This window comes from Amphiprion ocellaris, chromosome 1 (assembly GCF_022539595.1).
Source record: "Amphiprion ocellaris isolate individual 3 ecotype Okinawa chromosome 1, ASM2253959v1, whole genome shotgun sequence".
Lineage (NCBI taxonomy): Eukaryota > Metazoa > Chordata > Actinopteri > Pomacentridae > Amphiprion > Amphiprion ocellaris.
The window spans coordinates 16,933,409-16,960,877 of record NC_072766.1 but is presented as its reverse complement, the minus strand read 5'-3'; the positions used below and the strand labels follow the sequence as shown (position 1 = coordinate 16,960,877).

Sequence of the window (27,469 nt, the reverse complement as noted above, 5' to 3'; positions counted from 1 at the left end):
GTTGCACCACAGATGAAAGCAGTCAGGGTGAGTGAATATAATAAATAATAAGATGCTGATAGTATCAATGCACACATATCAATACATGCATAGCTTGACTCATGAAACTGAGGTGGCGTGTAGATTTAAAGGATGTATCATAAACACAATTACAAAAAAGGCGTTTAAATGTTTTGCCCAATGAGCAGGTAGTTCATAAATGAGCGAATATGTACAGAAGAATGGAAAAATGCTGAGCTGTGAGCAGTGGTCGGGAAAAAGTGTGCATGCTACAAGTAGAATCTCCAGCAGCAGAGTAACCGTCCATGAATCTATCATTGTCATGTCTCCTCCTGCACCCATCAGCAGCACTGCAGCAGCCTCTTCTTTATGTTCCATAAAAATTCAGTGATAGATTTAAATTTAGACATCTAAAAATAAAATCTTCTTCTTCTGCCTTAGGGAGAAAATGAATAATACCATTATTAGGTTTAAGTAAATTCTTCACCTGGCTAACTGTTTTCTATAATCTGGAGGTTTTGAGCATTATATTGATATACTAGGAAGACTAGTAATTGCTTTTGAACGCATTTTCTGCAATATGTAAGCTTAGCTTGCACACAGTGAAAAACCAATTAGTCCTCTCGTGGAGGCCTGTTTCATACAGCATGCACTCGCGCACACATTCACAGCCACGTACACACACGCACGCACATACACACACACTGATTCGCACACAAATCTCCTGGGAGAGCTAGTCAAATGGTGAGATGTTTCGTCGTTCCATGGGTCACTGAATCCACATCTCTCTTCCTCCCCCACTCCTCTGTTTCTCTCTCTCCCCCTTTCGCTGACTCTCTCCCTCGCTCTCATTTCTGTAACCTGCTGCAGTTAATTGAAAGCCAATGGTGTGAGAATATGACTCTTTGACAGAGAGTGTGTCAGGGCGCAAGGTCTCTCTCTTTCTCTCTCTTTATAATCTTCGAAATATATGTGAGGACAGATTAAAGCAGAACAGAGCAGGAATCCCTGCCAGAGCTGCTTTAGAGCTCTTTTAGTTCATTGTATTGTTAATATTGCTGCTGCGTGTTAAGGTAAGAAATCTGCCCGTTTCAATTGTGGCTTCTCAAATTCCACAGAAGGAGATAAAGTGACAGATCGAAGATTGAAATTTTTTTTTTGTTATTGCTTGAGTTATTGCTCGCAGATTCACTAGTTTTCCCTCACTTAACCTCATTTGTCTTTGTCCACAGCCAGTAAAGTATTGTGACACAAACTAGGTTTAGAAAAAAAAATTGTATAATTTACAAAGATTTAGTTTATGAAGTGCTATTGTGCACAGCCTCTGTACAAATAACAGTTTGATAGCAATTGATAGCTACACACTGTCAAAACATAATTATTCTCATCATACACCTGCAAATATGCATGTTTTTAAGCTTCAGTAAAGTAGAAAGACACTTAGATTTGACCATGACTGTCTTGACGAAGACAAAAGGATAGAGGGGGAGGAAAATGGTGGAGTTTTTGTTAACTGTCTCCTCTTTTCTATAAAATATTTTTCAAGTAGGTTAAAGCAGAAATTCAGTCTGTTGCATAAATGTGGAATATTTCTGCTGGGGAAGGAAGAAAGAAAGTTATAAAAAGGTGGAAAAAAGTTAGAGACTAAAAATGGTGTGAAGTACGGTGGTACTGAGACAAGCAGACAGACTGAACCTGCTGTGGTGAAGTGAGAAAGGAGAGAACAAAAACAGAGGGAGCAGAGAAAGAAGTGAGATCTAGAAGTTGAAGTTAAAGTGAGAGGAGCGAAGAGAATGTGAACGCAGGCAAGATGAAGTATATATAAATATAATTTTGGTGGCTCCTTTTGAGCTCAGTGCCGCAGGGAATTGAGTAGCAAGAAGGGAAATGAACCACTCCCCATCCAGATGTTGGTACATATGTAAACAGCGATGTGTACGCGTGCGTCTCAGTGTGTGCGTGTGTTGAAGGGTGTGTAATTGACTTCTATTTGCAATTAGCATATTTCCCAGGGTTGTACTGCGGTAAAGTATAGGGATGTAATTAAGCTGGGATGTAATTTCTTCTTCTTCTCTGCTTCTCTCTGTCAGAGCTGCACAAAAGTTGAACTTAGCATCCAAGAAGAAGAAGCAGAAGACGGTGGCAGTCACAGCCCCGGTGGCGTCATCGTCACCATCATGTGATCCACATTTGTTCCCCACCAACTTCAGCTCCGCCCTATTGATGGCCCCTCCTCCGGCTCCACCCTGCCTCCTCCGTGCAGCCAACAAGATCAAAGATACACCTGGGCTTGGAAAGGTAATAGGAATTCTTCTATCTCTGTTTTCAGACAGGTTAGTTTGGCACCCAATCTAAACAATCAAAACAAGTGTCATTTAGTCCTGTATGTGTAGAGTACATTTGTATTTGTGGCATTGCATTGTGAATAATTTGCATGTGCCACTTTGTTCATATAGAGGGCGTACTTTGGAGTCTTCTTTTGGATATTCGTTGTCTTGTATCACTATCTTTGGTATCTGGTGTTGTTATGATTTAGATCCTACTCAATGTCATGACTCCCCAAGATGTTTTTGAGAATATCTGTTGCTGCCACATTGTTTTTGATGCTTGTCAGCTTGTGTAGTTTTTCCACTTATGAAATGTAATCTACCACAGCAAACATCTCAGCGCAGATCTGTCAGAGACACTTGGTTTAGTATAAAGTTATTATTGTAGATGTCAACTCTGAGAGCAAAACTGTCTGATCACAACACATGAATCCACAATCAAGTCAAACATTTTATGACTTCGTAGCATAGCTAAGATCAGCGATGTTTAGTTTGGTTAGAGTCACAAACTGACTCAAAGAAAATGACATATAGGGAGTACATGCGAGGGATTTGTTTAAATTAACAATGGGGTATGAAAGTCAGCAATATCAGCAATGCAAGCAGTGAATGGATATGTGCCATGTGGATGTGTTGAACACAAAAACAAAAGAAGGTTGATGCCATGTTGATGGAAAAGGGGCAAAGTAATAACATATGCCAGCTTTTAGAACCTTAAAGCCCCAGATGAACTGAATAACCCGAAGACCCTCAGATGTCAGTCTGCAGATTGCCCTCTTAGACAAGCTAAGACCAATTTCAAGACAGTGGGAGGAGCATCACATACCCTATTTTAAAATCAAACCAAAAAAAAAAAAAAAAACACAAGTCAAAACACCACAATTTCATATCAAACACTTCCATAAAAACATTCCTCGTGGCAATAAACTGGCTACCACACAAATTGATCTATACTTCAAAACATCTTACCAGATCTGATTTTCCACTCAATAACTCTGGATCCAGGAGCCAGTTAAGCGTAAGAAAACTTAGTAAATAAATGCCAGGTAAATTAGCAGGTGTTGGTAACATGACATTTTGAAACTGGTGCATGGGACAAAATGTGGTTTGTAAACTTATAACTGGTATCCAGAATCTTGAAGAAGTCATCTTATCTTCTAGCCTGATGAAGTTTACTTTTATATAGAAAAACTCCATGTTTGTGGTATTGGAACCACATACATGAAAAATTCCTCCAAATATATATATATATATATATATATATATATATATATATATATATATATATATATATCAGTATATAAACATCAGAATAGTGACTATATATTGATGCGTATGTCATTTAATTTTGACAGAGTTCCAAGAAGAGTTGTTTTTGATTATTAAATTTAAGTTTTTTACCTTGACATATCCTTATAGTGTGTTTTTATATGCTAGAAGACCAATTTTTGACCCCATGGTTTAGCACATCCACTTTAAAACTACAGTGTACTGATGACAGTTTCAGACTTTTGTGGTTTCATTTGTAAAAAAAAAACAAACCCTAAAGAACCCAATCTTCTTAGCTTGTGGCATGGAGCTTTCCATATCCATTGTGTAACAGAGAGGAGTTGTACAGTGCTTAAACAGAATTGGGTTAGCTGGTGTGCTCGATAAGTGAGATGGGGCAGGGAAGGAGAGGCAGAGACTTCATAGATCTGCACATTCTAGAGGAAACAATGATGTGGAGTTACATCTCAGACATTTTAAAGTAGGAAGGATATATTTTCAACAGAAAACAAACATCTAAAGATGTTATCTCACTTAGCCAGTCCATTTTGGAGTACATAATGGTCTTGCAGCATCGCACTACCATTCTGCTATGGGAATAAAGAACACTGGCTGGTTTGTATTTCTTTAAATCAATCACAATTGTCTTGGTTGGAACAAAGCGAAGGATGCAGCTTCAGTGTTCTCTCAAAATGCTGACAGGTAGATGTGTTTGGGTGGAACACTAACAAACAGGGAGACGAACACTGCCAGGAAAAGGAATAATCCACCCAAACCAGGGTCGCCTTACTGCACAGTCCAGATTCATGACAAAACTTGAAATTTTCATGTGCTAGGTCGCTATCCTGGACGTTGTTGTTGTTGTGTCCCGTAGTAAGTGGATCTTTAAAACAGTAACACGTAGAATTTTAGTTTAAGGGGTTTATTCAATGACTGGACAGGCGCTTGACTGACTCCACAAAGTACTGGAATGTGCTAAAATACTGAGCTGTAGTATTTTGTCATGACCTTGACCACTTTATCTAAATGTGTCTACTGGTTTATAAATGTGTGTGTGTGCATCTGTCTTGCTGCGCCATACCAAAATGTAACCTAATGGTTACCACGGTAACACATCTCAGGCTGACAAAAGTCATCTGTCACCGTTGCCAGCGGTTGATGGAACATGAGTGCGCCTGTGTGTGTGTGTGTGTGTGTGTGTGTGTGTGTGTGTGTGTGTGTGTGTGTGTGTGTGCTGTGGGTGCAGGCGGGGCACACACACACTTGCTTCTCAAGTGTGTGCAATATTGATCGTCCATGTAATGAGTTTTTAGTGCCCCCTCCTCCACAGTTTGAGTGAGAGGCTCACTGACTCTGTGTGTGTGTGCATGTGTGTGTGTGTGTGTCCTCACTGCTAGAAAAAGAATGAGTTTAGAGGACAAAATCACACAGACATCAAACAACAGTGTCGATTACCACACACAGAGAAAGAAGGGGACCCCACTTGTCCTGCTTTGTGTACGTGTGCACATAGGTGTGAGTATCACATGGGTGAACCGTGTAACAACTGGGTGTGTAGATATTGTCTACGGCCTCTCATTAGCCAGTTTATGTGTGGGTAAATTTACATACATATGTGACAGCATGAGCAATGTTTTTTTTCCCATTTTTCACATTTACTGAACGGTTACTGAAAGTAAAGTGCAGATAGAAACCAAGGAAGACAGAGGGGCAACAAAAGCTTGTTTAGAACCAGGGACACTCCGGGTATCTGCCATGTGTTGCAACCATTTGGCTCTCAATCACTATGTAATTTAAGTATGTGTGAAAATATGTGTGTGGCATTCATATTAAACACCAGATGAGACCCAAACCCACGCTCTCATACCAATTCTGTTACATTTGCAATGAGATGTAGTAAAATGCTACTAGTGAAATTAATCCAGAATGACGGTCAGAAAACCTTTTAATACTGAGAAAATATTTACTGTAATATAATGAATTAAATCCCCAGCTACTAATATTTGAATAAATTGCCTTGGATCTGAATTATCAAAACTCTCAGTATTACATTTTGGATCTGGTTTATGATCTTTGCTTTCATCTTTCTTCCCATCTGCTTGCAAACAAATAACCATTCTAAAAATCTGTCATTCTCTAAATGTTAAAGTAAATTAATTTCTTTAATTTCAACGGTAAATGGATAGAAATCTGGTTATTTTGAACGAGACATGCAGTATGAGTAAAATTCTATTATCTCACCAGTCTCAGTTGTGGTGTTTCACATTTTATTTGTCTTTTTGTCAAACCGATTATTAAATGTGTTGCGTTTTCCACTTTGTCTCTCCTTTGAGTCTCCAACTCTGGTTCTCTCCATATGGAGATGACAGATGTCTTCTCAGTTGTCAAGGAGACGGATTTACACTCACATATTTACAAGCGCCCTCACACACTCACAACAAATGATTACATTATCGACCCCTAAAGAGAAACCATATAACCATCTTCACGCAGTCTCTTTTCTCCCCTCCCATTATATTATTTGACTTTCTGTGATCTTGTAATAGACGTGTACCAACATGCGCTGCTACAACTCAACTCAGCTACAACTCTGAGACACCTCCTACCCTGTGTTCACAGTCATGTGGACTCCTCACAGCAATAGTCTGGTGTGATCTGTGTTATGGTGGACCTTTGATAAAGAATGTCCAACTACAATAAAGACATGTATCAGCTTTGCTCTGCTGGCAGCCTGAATCCACTGTGACTATCATTACCAACCTCATATCTGCTCACTGAATATGATCCAGAAGATGGTTAGCTTAGCTTAGGAAAGGAAAGGACCTTGGCTCCCAAACAAGAATCATGTGAACTACAGCATTCTGTTAAACCACAGCTCATTGTTTTTACATATCCGTTTTTGTATAGATTAAAGTGTAAAGGTATGCTTGTTAACGAAATGAACTTTGGCATTTAGACAGAGCTGGTTTCCTAATCCAAACACACACACACACACACACACACACACACACACACACACACACACACACACACACACACACACACACACACACACACACACACACATTCACACACGCACGCTCACACAAACATATGGGAAGAAAATGGCTGTGGTGACATTTCTCCAGTAAAAATGTCACCTGCGGTGGGGGTCGGCTCCCTGCTGAAATGGCATTTGCACACATTCACGCTCACACACAGGCTCGCATGCTCACAAATTCATGGGATTATAGTGTAGCTGTAAGGAAAGCAGCAAAGCCCCTGGTGAAACTGTGTACGATACATCCTGTAGAATACATGGGCTTGTCTGTGAGTGTGATGGGGGGTTAGTGTTCTCCCCCATGTTAATACGGCAGAAAACAGATTGAGACGTCACACATAAAGCCAGGGGAAATCAACCTGCACAGGTCAGACATGCTGCTGCTGCTGCTGTGTGTGTGTGTTACACAGAGCGAGAGAGTGAGCGAGTTCTGCCTGGTTCCATCTGTAGGGATGTCAGATTAATCAGAATCCCTTGGTGGATGTGTTGGAGTGGCGTCTGCATCTCAGATTCCCCTCTGTTATTTCTATACATGGTGCTCCGCTGCATGTTGTTGCTGAGCTCCGTCTCACTGTAATCAAATCAGCCAGTAGGGAGCCTTTCATTCAGTCCACTGACAAGAGGAGATGTGTGTCAGTTGGGGAAAATAAACTGTGTATGTATTATCACTTTGCAAACCATCTGTACCGTTACAAATCTCAGATAAAAATGAAAAGATATGAAAAATACACAGGATTTCAGTGACTGAAAAAAAAGGTCTTCATCTATAATTCAGAAAGATAAGTCGCACTAAGAAGATTTTAATTGCTTTCTATGCATCTTAAATAATTGAGTTCAAAATGGGTTTTATTAGCCATAGGGGTCATGTTAGACTTCACTGATATAACCAACTGATTTTAGTGAGTGAGCTAAGATAAGGTGATGATGGTATGATTGCTAAATTATTGAATTATAATTTGTTCTCCTTGTCCACACAGCATCTACTGACTGTCATTTAATTTGACAAAAACAAATATGTTAACTTAGACAAAATTTGACCATTTTTTTCTTTTTACAATTGATTCATAGTGATATATTTGTATGATATCATGTGTAAGATTGCAGCTTTACCTGTTTCTTTAGCCATGCTAGCAGCTTTTAAAGCCCCGCTGCGCCTTGATGCAGCCTCACAGACGCTCCCAGGTTGGAACTACATGAGCATGTCACAGTTGCCCCGGGGCTTACCTCTCCTTTCAAGCTCCCTGCTGCACTTCATTCGCAGGTCTATATCACACCTGATCTACATGCAGTTTATCATATCTGTAGACGGATGGGAAATATTATTAGAAACGTTATGAAAGCTAATATGGGGCTCTTTCTCCTGTCTTCTCCTCTCCCCTCTATAAGCTATCTTCAGCTCATCTCTCTTATCTAGTGGATGGATCAGTCTTAACTCTCCATCTCTTATATCTCTTCAGTCTCTGCTCTTCTCCACATTTGAATGACAATGAAGAACTACGGGAGCCTTTTTATTCCTCCTCCTCTTTCATCTCTGCAGCCAGCATTTTGCACACATGCACACTCACAGATTGCGACTTGACCTTGGGGGAAAATGATAGTATGACAGCTAATCAATTTTTAATAGCAGCTACGATCCCTCTCAGGCCATAAGCTGTGTGCGTCTGTGTCATGAGTGAACATGTGCAAGAGCATTTTCCACGGGCATTTGTGTGACTTCATGCCAGTCTGGTGTGTCTGTGTGTCTTGTATCTAAATGAGTGAGTGAGTCTGTTATGGGAAACCAGTACAGTAGCCACTTTGTTCCACCTCGTAGCTGAAATATTAATGCAGTCGGTATTGGCAGGCCTGGAGCATGTGACCACCACACACACACACACACACACACACACACACACACACACACACACACACACACACACACACACACACACACACACACACACACACACACACACACACACACACACACAAACACAGTGCTCACATGGGCGTTTTGCTTGCATGTGTACGACTCTCTCGGGGCTATATAAATTAAATTGACATGCTTTGAATTTCACAATAGACAGAAGAGCCAGCCAGGTAATTCTTTTCTCCAATCAGAAACATTAATTTTACTCTGGACTGATCAATTTATATTGAGAAATTCTTGATACTCAACATATTAGATGAATGCAGTTTTTTGCAATTTGCATGTAAAATCTGCGGTTTTACTTGTTTAAAGGTAAACCTGATGGTTGGTAGCTAGTATACTTATTTTATGTGTAAATTTTCACAGTCTGGACCAATGTCGGATTAAAATTGTTCTCTGGTTCTTGATTAAATCCTTTAAAACTCGCCCCTGTATATCAGAGTTATAAATCTTTTTATCATCAAAATAATCCCTTTCTGTTTTAAAATGTCTTTGATGAAACTCTCCATCATTGCTTTGTCTAGAATGTACAGATCTATGAATTCCTTGACTCTCTCGCCACTCAGTCCTTCCCCCTCGCTGCAAATTGAGCACACCAGCTCGCCAATGAATCTGCTCAAACACTGTAAAACTGCTCTCCGCTACACAATATCAACATGTTATATTGGAGTAATTCAGTCACAGATTTCAAAGCGTGAGATAATAAATAAACAAACAAAGCAAAAGAAAAATGATACAGGAAGCCCCATCTTGCAAGCTAACAAGACTTGTTTCTGGTGTTTTTTGCTAATTAAACCCTGAAAGTCTGAATCTTTGCTTTTGAGACTGTCACTGGTACACTGCAGTTTCAAGGTGGAAATGCTCAGCGGTGGTGCTGAAAGCTTATTTTGATCATGGTATGTCTTCTAGCATATACTAAAAACACCATATGGACATACAGTATGATCCTTAACAAGGTAAAAAATACTGATTTTCACCAAATGAGATCCCTTACACAGCTCACAATTAGGTCCCACTTGGTTTTGCAGTCCAATAACAATATCCAGATTTGTATTAATTTACTATAACATATCACCAGCTGGCGTAGTGGCGTAGTGGTTAGCACTTTTGCCTTGCAGTGAGAAGATCCCTGGTTTGCATCCTGGCCTTCCTGGGATCTTTCTGCATGGAGTTTGCATGTTCTAGCTGTGCACACGTGGGTTTTCTCCAGGTACTCCGGCTTCCTAAAATATGCTGAGGTTACTGATGATTCTAAATTGCCCGTAGATGTGAATGTGAGTTTGATTGTTTGTATGTATATGTGGCCCTGTGATGGACTGGTGACCTGTCCAGGGTGTCCCCTGCCTTCGCCCCAAGTCAGCTGGGATAGACTCCAGCACCCCCGCGACCCTAACGAGGATCAAGCAGCGTATAGATGATGGATGGAGGGACGGATATCACCAGCTTCTTGTACATTTCTTTCAACTGAAAAGCAATGTCTGGGAAGGTGTTAATCATGGCTTTTGCATCTCTCCTACTGTCAACAAATCACATAAAAAGACCAAAACCAACACTGTGTTAGTCCATCTCTAAATACTGCCTGACTTCCCAGTGCTTCCTCTGTGTAACTGTGGTTACAGACCCCATCTTGTCCTATACAATTTGCTAATCTTACAGTGGAGCACAGATCTATAGATCCTTAAAAAAATACTCTGTACTTTTCCAAAACTGTATCATAAAGAATTGCTTTACCCTCAGATTTGTGCAAATTAGGTATGAATATTTATGCATTTCTTGAGGAGGGCATGAGTGTGACTGACTCTGAATAAACTACAGTGTCCTTGTTCCTCATAATGAAGGAATGAGTCACCAGCAGTGGGGCTCAGCAGCCTGATTCTCTAGAGTTACACACTGTGTGAGGGTTTCAGTAATGTCAGTCAGAACAAATTTACATATGACATTTGATTGCACATTTGATTTTGTTAGTTTGCACTAACTTGGATTGTCCAGGTGATGTATTACCCAAAGTTACATTGCAATGATATTTGACTCGAGATCTTTTTATACTGAAGCTCAAATTATTCACAAATGCAATCCTTAGAGTTGTAAGAGCTCTGTGTTACATCCAACTGAGACCAGAGATTTTATGCTACTGTTTGTAGAGCTGGAATGAATAAATCAGGTAAAATTAGAATTGATCTAAAGCCTGAATTTGCTATTCCCATATGGTATTTGTATCTATCTCTCTGTACATGTGTTTCCACATATGTGTTTCTGCAGTCTTTGGGAACCAATTAGAGCTCAGTCTCAGTCTCTTATTGATTTTCCAGCCAATAGCGATGAAGCACTGCTGTGAGGAACTATCGAACTGTCTTCTCCCAGCTCAGGGTTGGTCGTTTCTGTTTAGCTGAATTCCTTTACTCAAATTGGCTCAAAGGCTTCATTGTGCCTGAGTATTGTGTCTAAAGTGGAAATAGAGAGAGATCCATTTCGAAGATTGTGTATTAGTGATGAGGGCATTTTCTTAATAAAAAAAAAAATCAAAACTATTTATCCTTGAGCTTGAAAATTAACCCCAATGCTGCTATCACATAATCAGTGGTTATAACAAGCATAGAAAATGTTTTGTGGAAAATAGGAATCATACACACATGCACTCATATTACACAGATATCAAGGGAGTTAGAAATTCAATATTCACCTATATAAAAAAAAGTGAAAAAAACTCACTTCCCTCTCTGTTTCAGCTTCACATCAGAATTCAGTGCAGCGTGAAGTGTGAGAGGAAAGCATAGAACTGGATAATAGGAGAAGGCTGTGATTTGTCTGATCATTTGTTCTGAGGAAGGGAAAGGAAGTGAGACAAGGACAGGAGAGAGATGAGGCAAAGAGAGAATGGAGGGAATGGAGTGGGTGGACACTGATATCGAGCAATATGTTTTTTTTTTCACACACACAAAGAGAGATTGAGGAGGGGAGAGTCTGTACATGTGTTGTAAAAGTGGGAAGCAGAGAGAACAGTGTGGAAAGAGCATTTTGAGGCGGGAAACAAGACATGAAGAGATGGTTGATGGGATATGAAGGGACCTGGACAGTGTGAGAGTCGGTGTTAGGTAACTCTGGAGAGTTATTAGATACCTGTTTATTCTGAAATAAGCATCACTGCATCTTTCATTCTCATCCTGCTTATTCATTAAGCAGAACAAAGAGCCCATTAGCTTTGTGTTCCTCCTGCAAACGCTGTATTGGCTGCAGCACTTTGCCACATTTATCGATTCAACGGTGGAACTAGGCCGAGGATCCTCTGAGAATGTTGTGGGTGTGTGTTTGATAAAACATACGTACAATGCCACAACAGATCTCAACTCAAGCCTAAAGTTCTTCGACTGACTGTTGAGCCCCGATGATGCTGTCAGATCCATTTTAACACTTTGCAGTTCTTTGATCAATTTTCAGCATCAGAATGTATCAGAAAAAAAATGGGTTTCAAATGGAAAAAGTCACAAAAAATGGGTGCCTCTCTGTAATTTTTTAGCTGTTCTTGTGTAGGTTGTTACCTCAGAATTACATCTTTAGACAAAAAAAAAGAAATCATTCAAATCCTTTCATTTTTTTCCATTTTTGTATTTTGTGCTTGTACCACTAGTGCTCGGGGGAGTCTACACCCAGCCACACATCCAGTGACACAACTGATTTATGTAACACACCTGACAATGTAATCATTTACTGGCTGCCCCATTTATGTAGGGTTTGGGGACATACATTACTCATAGGCCAACATATTGTTATAAATGTTGTTGTTCAGATTAAACATGGAATGGCAGTATTCAAATACGAAATAAATTGAAAGATTTACAGGCAATATATTGTATATAGCATTTATTATGGCCTAACATATTACATATTTAAAGTAATTTTGTTTGGCCTTTTGTTGGCTTTATTTGACAGGTTAGTAGAAAGGCAGACAGGAAAGTAGGGAGAAGAATGGGGGGAAGACCTGCAACAAAGGGCTGTGAGCTGGAATCAAGCTATTGTTGCTACATCATTGATTATAACTCCTGTTTATGTGTCACCCGCCCAACCTGTTGAGCTACCCGGGGGTCCAACATATCACATATTTCATGCATAAAATGGTCCAATAACTCCATTGGTGTACACTACTCCCCAAGATGGTAATGGTACAGTTTAACCACATGCATAAAACACAGAAATGCAAAATCAGAATAATGATTGGGTTTTTTTTTCAATTTTCAATTCAATTCAATTTTATTTATATAGCGCCAATTACAGTCAAATTGTCTCGAGACGCTTTACAGAACCCATATGCCTGACCCCCAGAGCAAGCCAAAAGGCGACAGTGGCAAGGAAAACACCCTTTTAACTTTTTTGCGTTTGTTCAAAAGTTAAATTCTGATGCAAAAACACGTGTTGTCCTTCCATCCAGTAGAAGGATCACAGAGGGCTGAACTAATCCCAGGTGACACTGGGTGAGAAGCAGGACACATCCTGAACATGAATATCCATCGCAGGTCCAACACTTACACCTACAGCCACTTAATCTATGCATGTCTTTGAGCTGTGGGAGGAAACTGGACAGGGACAGAAAGACAATACAAATTCCCCAGTGACAGCAAGTTCAAACAAAGGACCTTCATGCTAAGAGGTGACAGTGGTGGGCAATGCACTATCGTGTCATCCCAAATCCAATGTGACATTACAAAAATAAAATGTAAGCAAAATTATCCATTTGTGATGTTAAAAAATAGACTATGAAATTTCCAAACCCAGTGTTCATTTCATTCATTATGCTGGTGTAAATTAAACACAGAACGGACCCAGTCAGAACCAAAAGCTGATCTTTCTTATGTTGTTTAATGATATTTATGTATTTTTTTAATGTGGAAAATAAAGCTAGTGAAGGACAAAATTTGATTGATTGGAGCACAAAAAAATTGCCATATGTTATTATATCATATATTATCACATCATAACAAATATTTATTTGTAATTGCTCAGTCAGAGCAAAGCATGATATCGATTAAAACTAGTGTGACTGTGCTGATGCATCAGTTCCTCTGTTGTTGGTAGGTGGTCATCATCACAGAGTTTGAAAAGAAGAAACCGGAGGTTAATGACCCCCGATATGACTCTAGCCATTTCTCATACACACTGTGTTTTGAGAAACGGACATGGAATAGCATTGCAGCCCCATTTATACCTTGATCACACACACACACGCACACACCCACACACACACACACACACACACACACACACACACACACACACACACACACACACACACACACACACACGCACACACACACACACACACACGCATGCATGCACACACACACACACACACACACACACACACACGCATGCATGCACACACACACACACACACACACACACACACACACACTCACTCACGGACATGAGGAGGAAATGGCTCTCAGGGGGGTAAGACTTTATGAGTTACGCCTTGTAAAGCGTGCAACGGTAAAATCTTTCCCTCCAGGCTCTTACTGATGTGATGGGCTCTTTTATTGGGGTCAGGAGAGGGCCCAGCACTGAATCAGTCAGTGTGTAGGTGTGTGTCTGTGTAGTGTTATGCGTATTTAGTGGTATTTTTTGTAACAAACTCTTGACCTGACATTAAGCCTTAGTATGCTGAGTTTCTTGGGTCATCAAGGTTACACGTTTATTGTTTTGAAGTAGCATCTCAGTTGAACTTGCACCCTCATCTATAGACACATTTTTAAGATCATACACACACACACACATACACAGAGCCACCTTCATCTGAGAAACACATTAACACAAATGCTCCTATACACACTTAGTCACAGAAGTTATTGAACCAACCATCTAAAATGGCCTGTGGTCATTTAATGATGCAACCAAAGGAAAGCCTGTTAATGTGTTGTATCAGGTGTGTGTATGTGACAGATAGACTGGGAGAGAAATATAGAGTGCATATAAACAGCAACACAGCAAGAGCTTTTAGAATATTATTTCCCTTTGTGCTTTTTACATGGCATTATATTAGCTACTAGCTGGCTCCTACCCTGCATTTTTTATAGAACATTTATCCAAGGTGAGTTTGCTCAATGGAACATGATCTTGTTCTGGGTATTTTTGGCTTTTTGCCCCTGGGCCATGAAATAATTGAAAGCAAATAATTTACAACAAAAAATGGCACTGATTTTTAAATGTCTTTATCTTAAATTTGCTTCATTTACTTTAGCAGTGATTTTATTTCAGAGCTCAGCAATGTGGTGAGGGACATTTCATTGAGCAATAAAGTTGTTAAACTTACAGCCAACTTTTATTTATGATCGTATCCTTGTTCACAGCTAATGGAGCTATAAGTACAGATCCATATAGTTTAATTCTCTAACAACCCTTCTTTTATTCTATTGATTATTTATTTCTGTTACTCATCTGAATGCAGTGTGGTTTGGAGTGTTTTTGAATTACTGTGTCATGCGTAATCCCAAGGTTGAGTTGAACAGAAAGCGCACTTTAGACGATGATTCATCTATGCTAACAAGCACTAACAGACAAAACTCTCTCTTTTCTGCTCTTGGGAGCCACATAAACACAGTAGTCTTTTTCATCTGCCCTTCACCTCTGCATCTTGCAGACATAAAATCCTCCATTCTTTAGAAACAACTTGGTATGAGACATAAAAACAGATTTCACTTAATTTTGTTCCTGCTGTCATCGCACACTATGAGGTCTGGTCATGTTGGCACAATTTTAGTCTTTTAAAATCAAAGTATAGGACTTCGCACTTGTCCTTTTTGGGATTTAGAATTCTAGAGCCTCTCCCAGCATGCCCTGCAGACAGGCATGCAGAGTCAGGATTGCATATTATGTATGATCTGTACAAAAGATTCAATTCTGAACCTGCAGCTCCTCCCCAGTTGTGTCTCACAGAGGCCAAAACTGATGATGCATTCATGCCGTTTCTGTCAAGAATGTAATTGCATATCTTCTGCCTGTCAGCCAGTGCTTTGTATACCATCATCTGCTTTGCTGTTTGCTCCATTCAGCTCTTTTCATCTGTCACACCTTATGTCGCATTGATGTCATATTGTTTAGACTGTAATTACAAGCTGAGTGGGAAAAATATTTACATCAGCCTTCAACTCCAAGTCCAAGTCTGAGATATTGGCAATTTGTAACACCGGCTATAGCTCCAGTGCAGTGAAAAGAGTACAGATGTGTCAAAAAACTTCTACAGAATCGCATGAAATATTAACACTTAAGACGAGAACACAGAGAGGCCACATGGCAACTGTCTTATTTGAATCGATGTTAGACGATGTGCAAAGGTGTAAGGAGAAACTGAAGATGACAGAAATCTGTCTTCAAAGTCGGGAGTATAACTCCTCAACACATTCAGTTTCTTTATTGCTTTGCCCACACATTTCAGAATCCATCCAGTGTCACAGTGTAAATATCAAATGTGTTTTATAATCGGGGCGGTTCATATCAGTCCCTGAGACAGTTGGTGTGCTTAAGACTGAATCATAAAGTACTCACTTTACCTGACAGTCAGTGACAGTCATCTGTTTCAGCCAAGCCTCCCTCCCAACTGTCAGAAAGGAAACATGGTGTAGATCCTCTGGATAATCCTGCAATGGGTATCAGGAAGCAAGAGTTAGTGACTAACATTGAAAGAGGAAGAAAGATGGTCTGAATCACAGAAGGATATAGGCAGGGAGAGATCAAACTTGCAAGAGAGACAAAGACTAATTCACCTCAGAGCAGAAGGAGGAGAAAGAGAGCAACAACGAAGTGCTCGAAAGTATCTCCAACTTTAACACATCTTTTAACTAACAGAGAAAAAAGGTTGTTTATATGTTAAAATGTTCTGGAACTCATTCCAAGTCGATGACGCAGCGTTTCGCTCCCGCTGATATCAAAGAAAACAAGAGCAGCTGTCAGGCGGTAAATTGCGGCTGCTAACACTTTGTGACAGGAGTGGGAGGGAAGGAAGAGTGAGAGGAGGAGAGAAAACTAAAATAGGATTCTTGCAAGTCAGGCTTTTGATGTGTGCCAGTGAGCTGAAAGTAGAGAGGAGGGGAGACTACCGGAAGAAAGGAAGGGATTTAGGATACGGGGAGGAAGCGATAACCAAAGAGTGAGCGGTAAAGGAGGAGAAGGTGATGAGGGAGGTAGAAGCAGGGTGAGAAAGGTGGTGAGAGGGAGAGAGAGTACACAATCATGTAAGTGCAGAACCAAAAAGCTGAATTTTGTGGCTCTTTGGGAGTGATTTGTTGCGGCCAAGGTGCAGGCAGATGCCTTCCAGCAACAGTCCTTCACAGAAATATAAAGTCTGTTCGTGGTTTTAAAGTTGGGTAGACTTTCTCAGTGGTTTAAAAGTGCAGAAGAATCAGCAGGAGAGGAACCTAACACTTAACAGAAGAGTGCCAGACACTTTGTTTCACAGACGAGGGATCTCTGAGGAACCGCAAAGACATTGATAAAGTTTTAAAAAGTGTCTTGCAAACTTTTAGTTTAAAAACTTGCTTCTGTGCCTGTTATTGAGTTTCTTGCTTTTGTGGTTTGTTAGATATCAGATAAGACATTTCACTGTGAAGAAAAATGCCCAGACAGGCCAGTGCAAGTGAATCTGGATTGTATTTGGAACCTTTGTACCACATTTTGAGGGACAATGTTGCATTTGTGGCTCGATAGTTAGCAGTGTTGTCTTACAGCTAGAAGATCCCCTCGTGTCCCGGCCTGGTCCTGGGATCTTTGTGTGTGGGGTTTGTACGTTCTGTCTGTGCCCTGGGCATGCGTAAGTTTTCTCTGGGTACTCAGGCTTCCTCCCACAGTCCAAAAACATGCTGAGGTTAATTGGTAACTCTAAGTCACATGTGAATGTGAGTGTGATTTTTTGTCTCTATGTGTAACCCTGCGACAGACTGGTGACCTGTTCAGGGTGTCCTCTGCCTTCACCTTAAGTCAGTTGTGATATATTCCAGCCCCGAACGACCCTAATGAGGATTAAGCCGAGTAAAGATAATGGATGGATGGATGGATGGATGGATGGATGGATGGATGGCAGCAGTATCTAAACATCTGTTTTCTGTATCTTACCCACCTCAGGTGAAAGTGATGGTGCGTGTCTGCCCAGTGTCTCAGTCTGACGCAGCAGAGTCCAGCTCCTTCCTGAAAGTGGATCCCAGGAAGAAACAAATCACCATCATGGACCCTTCAGCAAATCAGACTCCAAGTGCTGCTTCTCAGAAGAGAGTAGGAGCCAATCAGGTCCCTCCAAAGATGTTCACCTTTGATGCCGCATTCCCTCCTGATGCATCACAAGTAAGAGAAAAAATGTTGAAAACAGACAGGATTTGAATGTGATTTTAATAAAAAAACTTGCATGCCGTGAGTAAATGTGACGTAGTGCATTTACTCAAGTACTCTACTTAAGTCCAAGTTTGAGATACTTTACTTAGGTCTTTTTTCGGTGACATTTTACAATTAAAAATATTGCACAAAAAACATATAAACAGCCACTGAATTATGATCCATACTGTGCATCATCGGCCTGTTTTGTTTTTTTTTTTTTTTTAAATATGCTCCTATATTGACTGAAGTGTAAACGCCTTTTATTGCACACCAGAGACCTGTACTATGAAGCAGGATTTGGGTTTAGCGACTTCTGACTTTCTACTGGAGTACTTCACCATTGTAATTCATTTTCAAGCTGCATACCTAACCTGCTCCAGAGCAGGTTATGTTGAAAATAATGGATCAACGTGTATAAAACAGGGTATTTTTGAGACAATAAAATATTTTCTTTCCTTGTCAAGCATAGATAGAAGAGCTACTGAGACTCTCGGTGGAGGGAACTCTACCCTTCCTTGCTTTATTATTTTTTTGGTGTTGTTGACTGCAAGCAATTTCAAAGCAATTTTGTTGATTTATAGACCTTTTTATAATGTCATAAACCTAAATCAGAAACTGATAAAGCACTAAAACCTCGTACTTGTTAATCTAAGATTTGCAGTAAGCATACTTAACAGTTTGAAGGATGTTTTTGTATTTACTTTTTACTTGCTCCCAAGACTGTTTAACACTGCCAAGGTTGCAGCTGAAAGAAAATAAGACTAAAACTATCTCATACACACAAGAATAGGCTACACCTAAGCAACACATTTAATGCAATACATAATTGTAGGTATAGTCAGATCTACTTGTGCTTTAACGATGCAGTCATTGAGAAGCCTATTCAGTTACGCATTCTCTAAGCATTCGCAATCTGTCTTGCTGTGTAGCTTTAGTTTATTGTTGTTGTGGGAAATATGCAGTTCAAAACCTGTCCATGAGTCTGACTGGTCATCTGGTGCCAACAATGCCCCTTTTCATGAACATGCTCATAGGTACAATATATATAGAGATAACATATAGAGTTGATCACCTGCTTTACGTGACTACTTGTTAGGTTTAGTGAAACCAGATAACAAGATATCCTGGTTGTGTTGAACTAGCTTCGTATTATAGGACCCAGAAGGCTGTTATTAATATTGTCCATGCATATCTATATGTGTAGGTATATCTGATTTTCTTGGCCTTCTTCCCATGTTCTCTTTCTTCTCTGTCTGCCTGTTGCTAGGCGGAGGTGTGCGCAGGAACGGTTGCTGAGGTTATTCAGTCGGTGGTGAACGGAGCAGATGGATGTGTCTTCTGCTTTGGACACTCCAAGCTGGGTAAAACTCTCTCTCTCTCTCTGGCACACACACACACACACACACACACACACACACACACACACACACACACACGCACGCACGCACACACACACTGGCTACAAAATCAGAACACGTGTGTCTTGTGAGTCATCTTCAGCCTGTGTGTGTCTGACCGTCAGTGTGTCGGTCCTTCACTCGGCCGTCTCTCCACTGGTCCTCATCTATCAGAGAGAGAAAGAGGAGGATTAGTGTCTGCTGAAGCTGAAAGCTCTTCTCAGTCTGCTCTGTCTGTGTTTCTGTCTCCCCTTTTCTCTCTCTAATCCTTTTGAAGCTGCTTTTTAGAGAAGCTGTCTCAAAGAGGGGCAGGACCCCTCACTGCAACACGTCTGAACCCCGACATGCACAAACAAAGACACACACAGACACACACACTCTCGATCTTCAGCTCCGGGTCAGACCGTGTTGTGTTTATCCCCGTACATGCAAGCAGCACTATCCTTTTTGTTTTGTGATCTTCAGTCATCCGACTGCAGTTTCTTAGTCCCCGCAAACTGCTCAGCTGAGAACAAATGCATCAGTGCAGCAGGAAATGACTCAGCCTTTTAAACAGTGATGAAATTTCATTAAAAGACCAACATACAAACCATTGTTTCCTTGGCAATATGCAGAGAATTTGTCCCGTACCATAGTTATTTGTAAATTTATTATGAATCAGTAATAATAGTCTATTATGAATTCCTCCCATGCAGCTAATTATTATTATTATTATTTATTTTTTGTACACATCTTGGGTCTTTTCTTTGTATTTTTTGCTGTGATTATTGTCTGTTACAGTAACTCATTAGTGCTACCGCTGAGAATGGGGCAAGAGCAGTTGGGTCTGTTTTAATTATAATTGTTATTGTGGGGTTTCTGTGAATATCTGTGACTAATATGATGGGAATCCAACTCAGAAATCAAGAATAAAGTTACACAATTAGACAAGATTTACTGACAGATTCACTGAAAACCTCAGTTTTAAAACCAAAAATGATGATAGATGAATATTCGAAATGATGTGACTGTCAACTGCATTCTCCAGCTCTCTCTCCTCTTGTTTCCCATCAAGTACCCTCCATTTATGTCCTTAGAAAAACTGTATGAGATACTGTGATACTACGTCCCATAAACACACACACACACACACACACACACGCACGCACGCACGCACACACACAATCATGCAAAATGTCATTTCAGTGACTTTTTCAGTGCTCAAAAAATGATTTGGTGTGGCTTCAATGCAACACTTGCTGCTCAGCCTGTCACTGTTCCTATAGGGACTCGGTACTCTAACAAATAATGAGGCATTAAAAAAATCTAATAAGCGCACAAAAATGCTGCTAGTTATCCTTCTTTACTTGGGAAAGCCATGAATGCACACAATCACTGCAAGTACACCAAGCACAGGGAAAATGATAAGATGTGAAATATAAAAATAAGATCCAGCATGTAATAAACAGGCCCTTTAGGTCTTACATGTTCAACCAAAATACTGCAGAGTGGCCCAAGAGCACAAGCTGTCCCCCACTTTATCCAATAGATGCACGTAAGACAGATCAAACAGACAGATGCACATTTAATCACCACAGTGTCCCAGGACACAAACCCCAAATGGTGCACTGCACACTTCACACAACCTGTCTAGATCAATGTTTCACATTTCACCATGTTTACATGTTTTCATTCAGCTGCTGAATATTGACACATGAAAACACAGACTGTGTAATGACTCATAGTGATGACTCATCCTGTACAACATGACAATGACTGGAACTAATATCTCTAACATGCCTTCTTATTGCCACTGCTTGACTGTGTTAATGGTACCGCAAGACTTTAACATGATTTAAAGAGCAAACTCTCTTTGATGGATTTCTCATTCAGTTTCATCGTTATATTAATCCTATGACCTTGCTTGTTTCAGCCTAAATGGCTCCTGCTGCTGCTCCTGCAGCAGATGTGATAATTCTTTGTGATCTATCTCACCTAAGGCCATGGTTCTTAATGAGGCTACATTATAACGGCATTACCTTTTTTCTAATTAAAATGGGTATAGTAACACAATGAGCATTTATCTTCGGCTCTGTGGCCCTTGGCTGTAGACACATATGGGGAGTCAGACGCAGGCAAGTCTGCACATGAACACACTCGTGCACATTTTCACAATGAGCAAAAAGGTTTTCATCGAACGAGAAAAATTAAGTAAAAGTCCAAATGATCCTGTAAGAAACAGAGAAACTTCAGGAATGTAATTGAATCCTCATATCTGAGGGATTTTGTCATACATATTAGATTATTGGTTGTGTGTGGATAATTTTTTTGTAATGATGAGGTATATGTGTGTCTGTGTGTGTGTGTGTGTGTGTGTGTGTCTGTGTGTGTGTGTGTGTGTGTGTGTGTGTGTGTGTGTGTGTGTAAGCTCATGTATGCATATATTTGAACTCATAATGCGAATCTGTTTTACACTCACACCTTCTCACCCTGTTCACTTTCTCTACGACAGCATCGATTTCTTGGCTTGATGAGACCAATTACCAGGAATATACATCATCTGGACAGACCTGGACACACTAGCACTGCTGTATTGCCTGTAGTGTCACTGTGTTGCAGCATTGTGTTAGTCAGTGGAGCAGTCAGCGAGATGACCATGATTTGACAGCCTGCAGTGGTCAGAGCAGAGGGAAACATTGTAGAGCCACAGATATGCTCACATAGTTGTGCACTTCAAGACTCTGTACAAACAACCTTGAGAAGCAAGTAAGAGGAAGGAAGGTTGTTGAGTTGATCTGTGGTTGTGGTGCCACATCGCGCCATTACGACTGAGAGAATCCATCTGGCTTGTTAAATGAAAAGAAATTAAATGGAAAATCAGATAAATCAAAGTAAATGGCCCAGTGTTGTTTTAAGGGACCTATTTTTAGACAGCTGATTCAAACATTAAATGAATTCTTTACCATTTATTTAGGAGCACTTTGGTTTTATTTCAGCGCCACAGAAACAATCATACAGGCTTTTCTCAGTCACTAATATGCCCTTTTTGTTGAGTGTCTTCTATCGCCTCCAGTTTTTAGCACGTTTTGTGACAAATCACAGAATGCATCTTTGGTTTGATGCCAAGTCTAGATGCTGAAGGAAACCTTAAGGGAGAACAATGTAAAGCTACACTGCAGCTGACATCCTTCCCTCCATCCTTCCTCAGAACAAATCAGACACTTTTCTCTGCTCTGCATCAGAGCAGTCAGGCTTTTGATGTCCTCTGCTTTTCGTGTAAGTGCTCATGTCAGCGTGATTGTTGGGTGTGGCATATGGCTTTGTGTATGTTTGATCTCCAACTTCTGACAGACAGAGCAGGTGTGGGATAATCATCGTCTTGTGACTGAAAGGGGCACACCCAGAGGCCTCACGTGCACTCGCATGTTCACACACTCACACACAAATGCATCTATTCATATGATTTTTTTTCTATGAGTGTTTTTGATGATACTCCTTTTTTTTTGATAGATTTCCATCTTTTTTTTGTTCACTCTTCCTCTGTTTTGTCTGTCTGTGTGTCTGTCATGCAGGTAAATCCTACACAATGATTGGCCGGGACGACTCTCTCCAGACTCTGGGTATAATCCCCTGCGCTATCTCCTGGCTATTTAAGCTCATCAATGAGAGGAAAGAGAAAACAGGAGCACGTTTCTCTGTTCGCGTCTCCGCTGTCGAGGTCAGTGCTAGAAATGAAACCTCGATTTGAAACGTTCCCCGCAGAGTCAAACAGGTGCCATGGCTGATACAGACATCTGATAAATGAGGCTACTGACAGTCTCTTTTCCAAATCATTGTGGCTGTTGTACCGGCAGTGTAGAGTCTGACATCAGTGTCCTATAATGGTCATATTTTTTTGTTTACTTGGCATTATGAAATTTGGTACATTGGTACAGTTCAGGGCCCTGAACATTTTCAGAAAATACCTCTCGGTGGACCATTTTATTTTTGGCCTTGTACCAAACATGATAACACAGAAACACACCAAAAAGCTGATGTCTGCCCTCATGTTTAGAAATCACAGTATCTGACAACCTAGACTAGACTTCATAATATCATGTCTTTAGCATTCATGTTTTGTAGAAGCTTCATCCTTCTGTTCATTAACTGTGACAACAAAATGATTGTAATGAGTACAACAAAATTCAATATTAGCCTCCTATCTTAAACATAAATCTGTCAAACACAAAGACTAACTTTCTGAACCTCCACCAGCAGGTTTGAAAAGGTATGTTGTCTTTACAAAACCACACCATTTATCAGAAAGTATAAAAGCAGAAAGAATCATAAAATGTCGAACTGTTCTGACTGTCCATGAACTACTTATCTATGACATGCCGTTCCTTTGTGAAACGAAACCAAATGTAAGCCTTTTCAAAATTCAAATCGTGACATTCCATCAAAATCTGTTTATTTTTATTTGTCTTATCTAAAAATCCTTCCAAACTATATTGCTGCTAGAAATCAAATTCTGTAAAAAAAAAAAAAAAAAAAAAGCTAAAATTCTGCATGCTTCAATGCAACTGGGAAGCCATAAGTGACACAGATGTTACACAAAAAAAAAATCAGAGACTATTCAGCTGAACTGCAAATTGTGTTTACACAGAGCAGATAGTAGACAAAAGGAAACAAATTAAAAATTTAATTTGACCAATAGTAAAATGTCTATGATATGCAAAGTCAACTTTTTTTTGTAGTACTGGTAACACTTGTGGGCACTTGGAATAGTGTATATGTTAATTACATGATTTTTAAAATTTTTGGAAAATAAATGGTCAACAAAATGAGTATTTTAAATGATTTATGGCACTATAACTGTCTTTAGCCGCACAAATACATTTTTGAGTTCTGTCTACTTCTAGCCATAGCTGTGCTGTTTCCATAGAGGTTTGGACTTCATAGTGCAGTAAAAATGAGCCCACAGTGAGAAGAAATGTGACAGGAACAAAAGAAAATGCCCCCAAACTGCTTGGGATTCAGAGGGTTTGCTTCGAAAAATGTATTTCAGAGGCTTTTGAACTTATTCTTTACTTTCTCCCTCACAGCTTCACAGTCTTCTCCATACTGACACAGAGCGACAAACTTTAAGGAGTCTTTTTAGTTTTTTTTTTTTTGCATCTGCAATTGTAGTTCCCCTAGCAGCCACAACTTAGGAGTGACTTCTCTCTAATACGAGTTTGTGAAGGCTAGATTTTTCCTTTCAGATTGGTTAGAGCAGATGAGATCATAGATCAGCTTTGAAAACATAAAAGTCTGACAGAAAATAAAGTGAGGTGACTACTATTGGTCAATGTGTGTGTGTTTGTGTAGGTTTGGGGAAAAGAGGAGAACCTGAAGGATCTGCTGTCTGAAGTGGCTACAGGGAGTTTACAAGATGGACAGTCACCTGGAGTCTACCTGTGTGAGGACCCTATCTGTGGCATGCAGGTACACACACACACACACCCACACACACACACACACACACACACACACACACACACACACACACACACACACACACACACACACACAGCTGACAGATTCGTGAATTGGGTAATTCAGATTTTTTATTTTCTTGTTTTAGTTGATTCATTCTTTTTTTTAAAGCGAAAATGCTCAAAATCATGTTTTTAATATATTACTAAGTTTGTTAGAATATTTCGTTGCTATCTAACTTTATTATTTGTGTTTTGACATATTTTATTATCTTACTGAGTTACATTGTAAACGAGGGCTTCATACCTCAGTGTGCTCTGAGTGTAAATAAAGCCTGAATGAATGAATGAATTAGTTTATGTAACGGCTGCTGTAGATTCAGTTATGTGAGTGTGTGCATGAAGAGCCTCAGGCCTTGTGTCAATATGCTTTACCTTTGTTCTTTTTCGCCTCAGGCAGTTCTCTGTTGTCTAAGCTCCTGTGGCATGCTTGCACACACATAGACATTCACCTTGGATACAGTACGGTATAGTGTGCAGGTTTAGTATGCTGTTAGACTGTTTTTATCCATAAAAGCATGACGGTTTACAAATAATTGGCTGATTAATTCATCTGTAGGTACAGCTTTTGACTGGCTAAACCACAGAACAAACAGAAATGAAAAAGACTTCACATGACCAGATGTGGAAAAACAACTCTGAAATGGCTTCTTATTTATTCAAGCTTCTTTTTTTTAAAAAATGTCTTTGATAATTACCAATTGATGACCAAGATTCAGAAGACAAAGGGCTGCTCACATGGCATTAAATCTAATTGTGACCATCATTCGTTTACAAGTAACTACACAGCAGTAATCTGAATAGTGTTTGTATGCAGAAAAATGCCAAAAACAACTGAGTGACAGTGGGTGAGCCCCAGTCTGTGTGTGTGAGTGCAGTTATATGTTTATAGGATTAGAGAGTCTGATACAAGCACATCTGTGTAATCCTTAACTAATCTGACATAATCTCATCAGTAATAATATCCTGCAGTGCCACACACACACACACACACACACACACACACACACACACACACACACACACACACACACACACACCCTCTCTCTGCTTCCCTCTACTTCTTTCTGACATACCTGCAGGCACATTAGAAATGCTCTATTAGAATATGCCAGTCAGTCCCCTACATGCTAAATCCTGACAGTACACACTATTATCAATGTTTAGGGACTTTTTGGTGGGCAAACTGAGTCCCTCAAGCTAAGATGAAGCGGCACCTTTCCTCCTGTCTGGCTGTCTGTCCTCTGGCCACTCACTGCTGCTTCCTTATCATGTCTATAAAAGTGTAAAATTCACTCTTTTTTCCCTCTTCTACACATTTTGCAGCTCCAGAACCAGTCGGAACTTCGTGCCCCGACACCAGAAAAGGCAGCCTGGTTCCTGGATGCAGCCATAGCAGCTCGCCACAGCAGCCAACGCCCCAACACCACAGAGGAAGAACACAGGAATTCACATATGCTGTTTACATTACACATATACCAGTATCGTATGGAAAAGACAGGAAAAGGAGGGAGTAAGTACTGTTCACTCCAACACTGTCATTGTGGTTATCGCTGCTATTACTGGTGCTACTTTCTCTAATTATTATCAACAACTAGACACCACAACAACAACAGTTAATGTACATAGCTCACTACTACACAATACCACACTATTATCACTAATATTATTATATCACATATTACCTGTTGTCACTCTGACACCTTATAATTGCAGTTGTATAAAAGGAGATGTAAATATGCTGTTTTTTAATAATAGCATGATATTTAAGAACATATATGTAGATTGATCTGCACACGTGTTCTTAAAAATCAAACTCCTTGACAGAGTTGTGCACATATCTACCGCTGACTATGTATTCTGTGTTTTTATTTTTTCCATCAGTATTTAAAAATAAGCGAGTTGCATTGCTGGGGAAGCGTTGAGCAGCTGTGCGTTTGACAAAGAGAGAATGTGACAGATGTCTGACCAAAGTATCACTGATAATAGCTACTTTCAGTGCACTCGTGGGAGTGTGAGAGACATGAGCAGAAATGTGTATTTATCTTTGCTTATGTATGAGAGAAAGACATAGAGATAGCACATGCAGGCAAGTGAATATTTAAGGATGAAATAAGCACCTAATGTGAGACCATACACCGTTTGTCTTGCAAACTTACTGCTGCAGACGTTGTTCATTGATTTGAAAATCAATTGACTTGATTACAAACATTATTCAGTACTGCATTAACATATTTAAGTTGTGAAATCTACATAAATCTACGATCTGTTCAACCTTTTTCTCTTACATCCCCACCCCTCACTGACTTCTGTCTCTCCTTCATTCTTGACCCATTTTTTCTCTTCTGCTAGTGTCAGGAGGTCGCAGTCGCCTCCATCTGCTGGACCTGGGCAGCTGTGATGTTAAAGTACTCGGAGGTGGAGGTGGTGGGAAAAGCAAGGAGAACTCCTCACCCAGCTCGGCCCCTCTGTGTCTTTCTCTGTCCGCCCTCGGCAACGTGATCTTGGCCCTGGTCAACGGGAGCAAACACATCCCATACAAGTAGGTTGGTGTGAGTGTAGGAGAGAGGAGGCTAGAAGAGAGGGGATGTGTGCTAAGATGCTCTGATTAAAGGAGCAGAAACTGAAGCAGAAATTGAAGAGGAGGATATGAGAGGCCAAATTAACAACTGGGTGAAAGA

The 27,469-nt window shown here is 40.1% G+C and overlaps 1 protein-coding gene across 2 annotated transcripts in view; it reads left to right on the top strand.

The window, feature by feature from the left end:
• kif26ba (kinesin family member 26Ba) overlaps positions 1-27,469 on the top strand; it is a 98,465-nt gene that overhangs the window by 48,807 nt on the left and 22,189 nt on the right. For both annotated transcript variants that reach the window (XM_035955525.2, XM_023286426.3), the window contains exons 5-11: positions 2,091-2,298; positions 17,651-17,866; positions 19,164-19,257; positions 22,845-22,990; positions 24,622-24,738; positions 26,115-26,301; positions 27,141-27,330. In XM_035955525.2, coding sequence (XP_035811418.2) covers positions 2,091-2,298; positions 17,651-17,866; positions 19,164-19,257; positions 22,845-22,990; positions 24,622-24,738; positions 26,115-26,301; positions 27,141-27,330 — 1,158 coding nt within the window. The remainder of the gene's footprint in view (positions 1-2,090; positions 2,299-17,650; positions 17,867-19,163; positions 19,258-22,844; positions 22,991-24,621; positions 24,739-26,114; positions 26,302-27,140; positions 27,331-27,469) is intronic.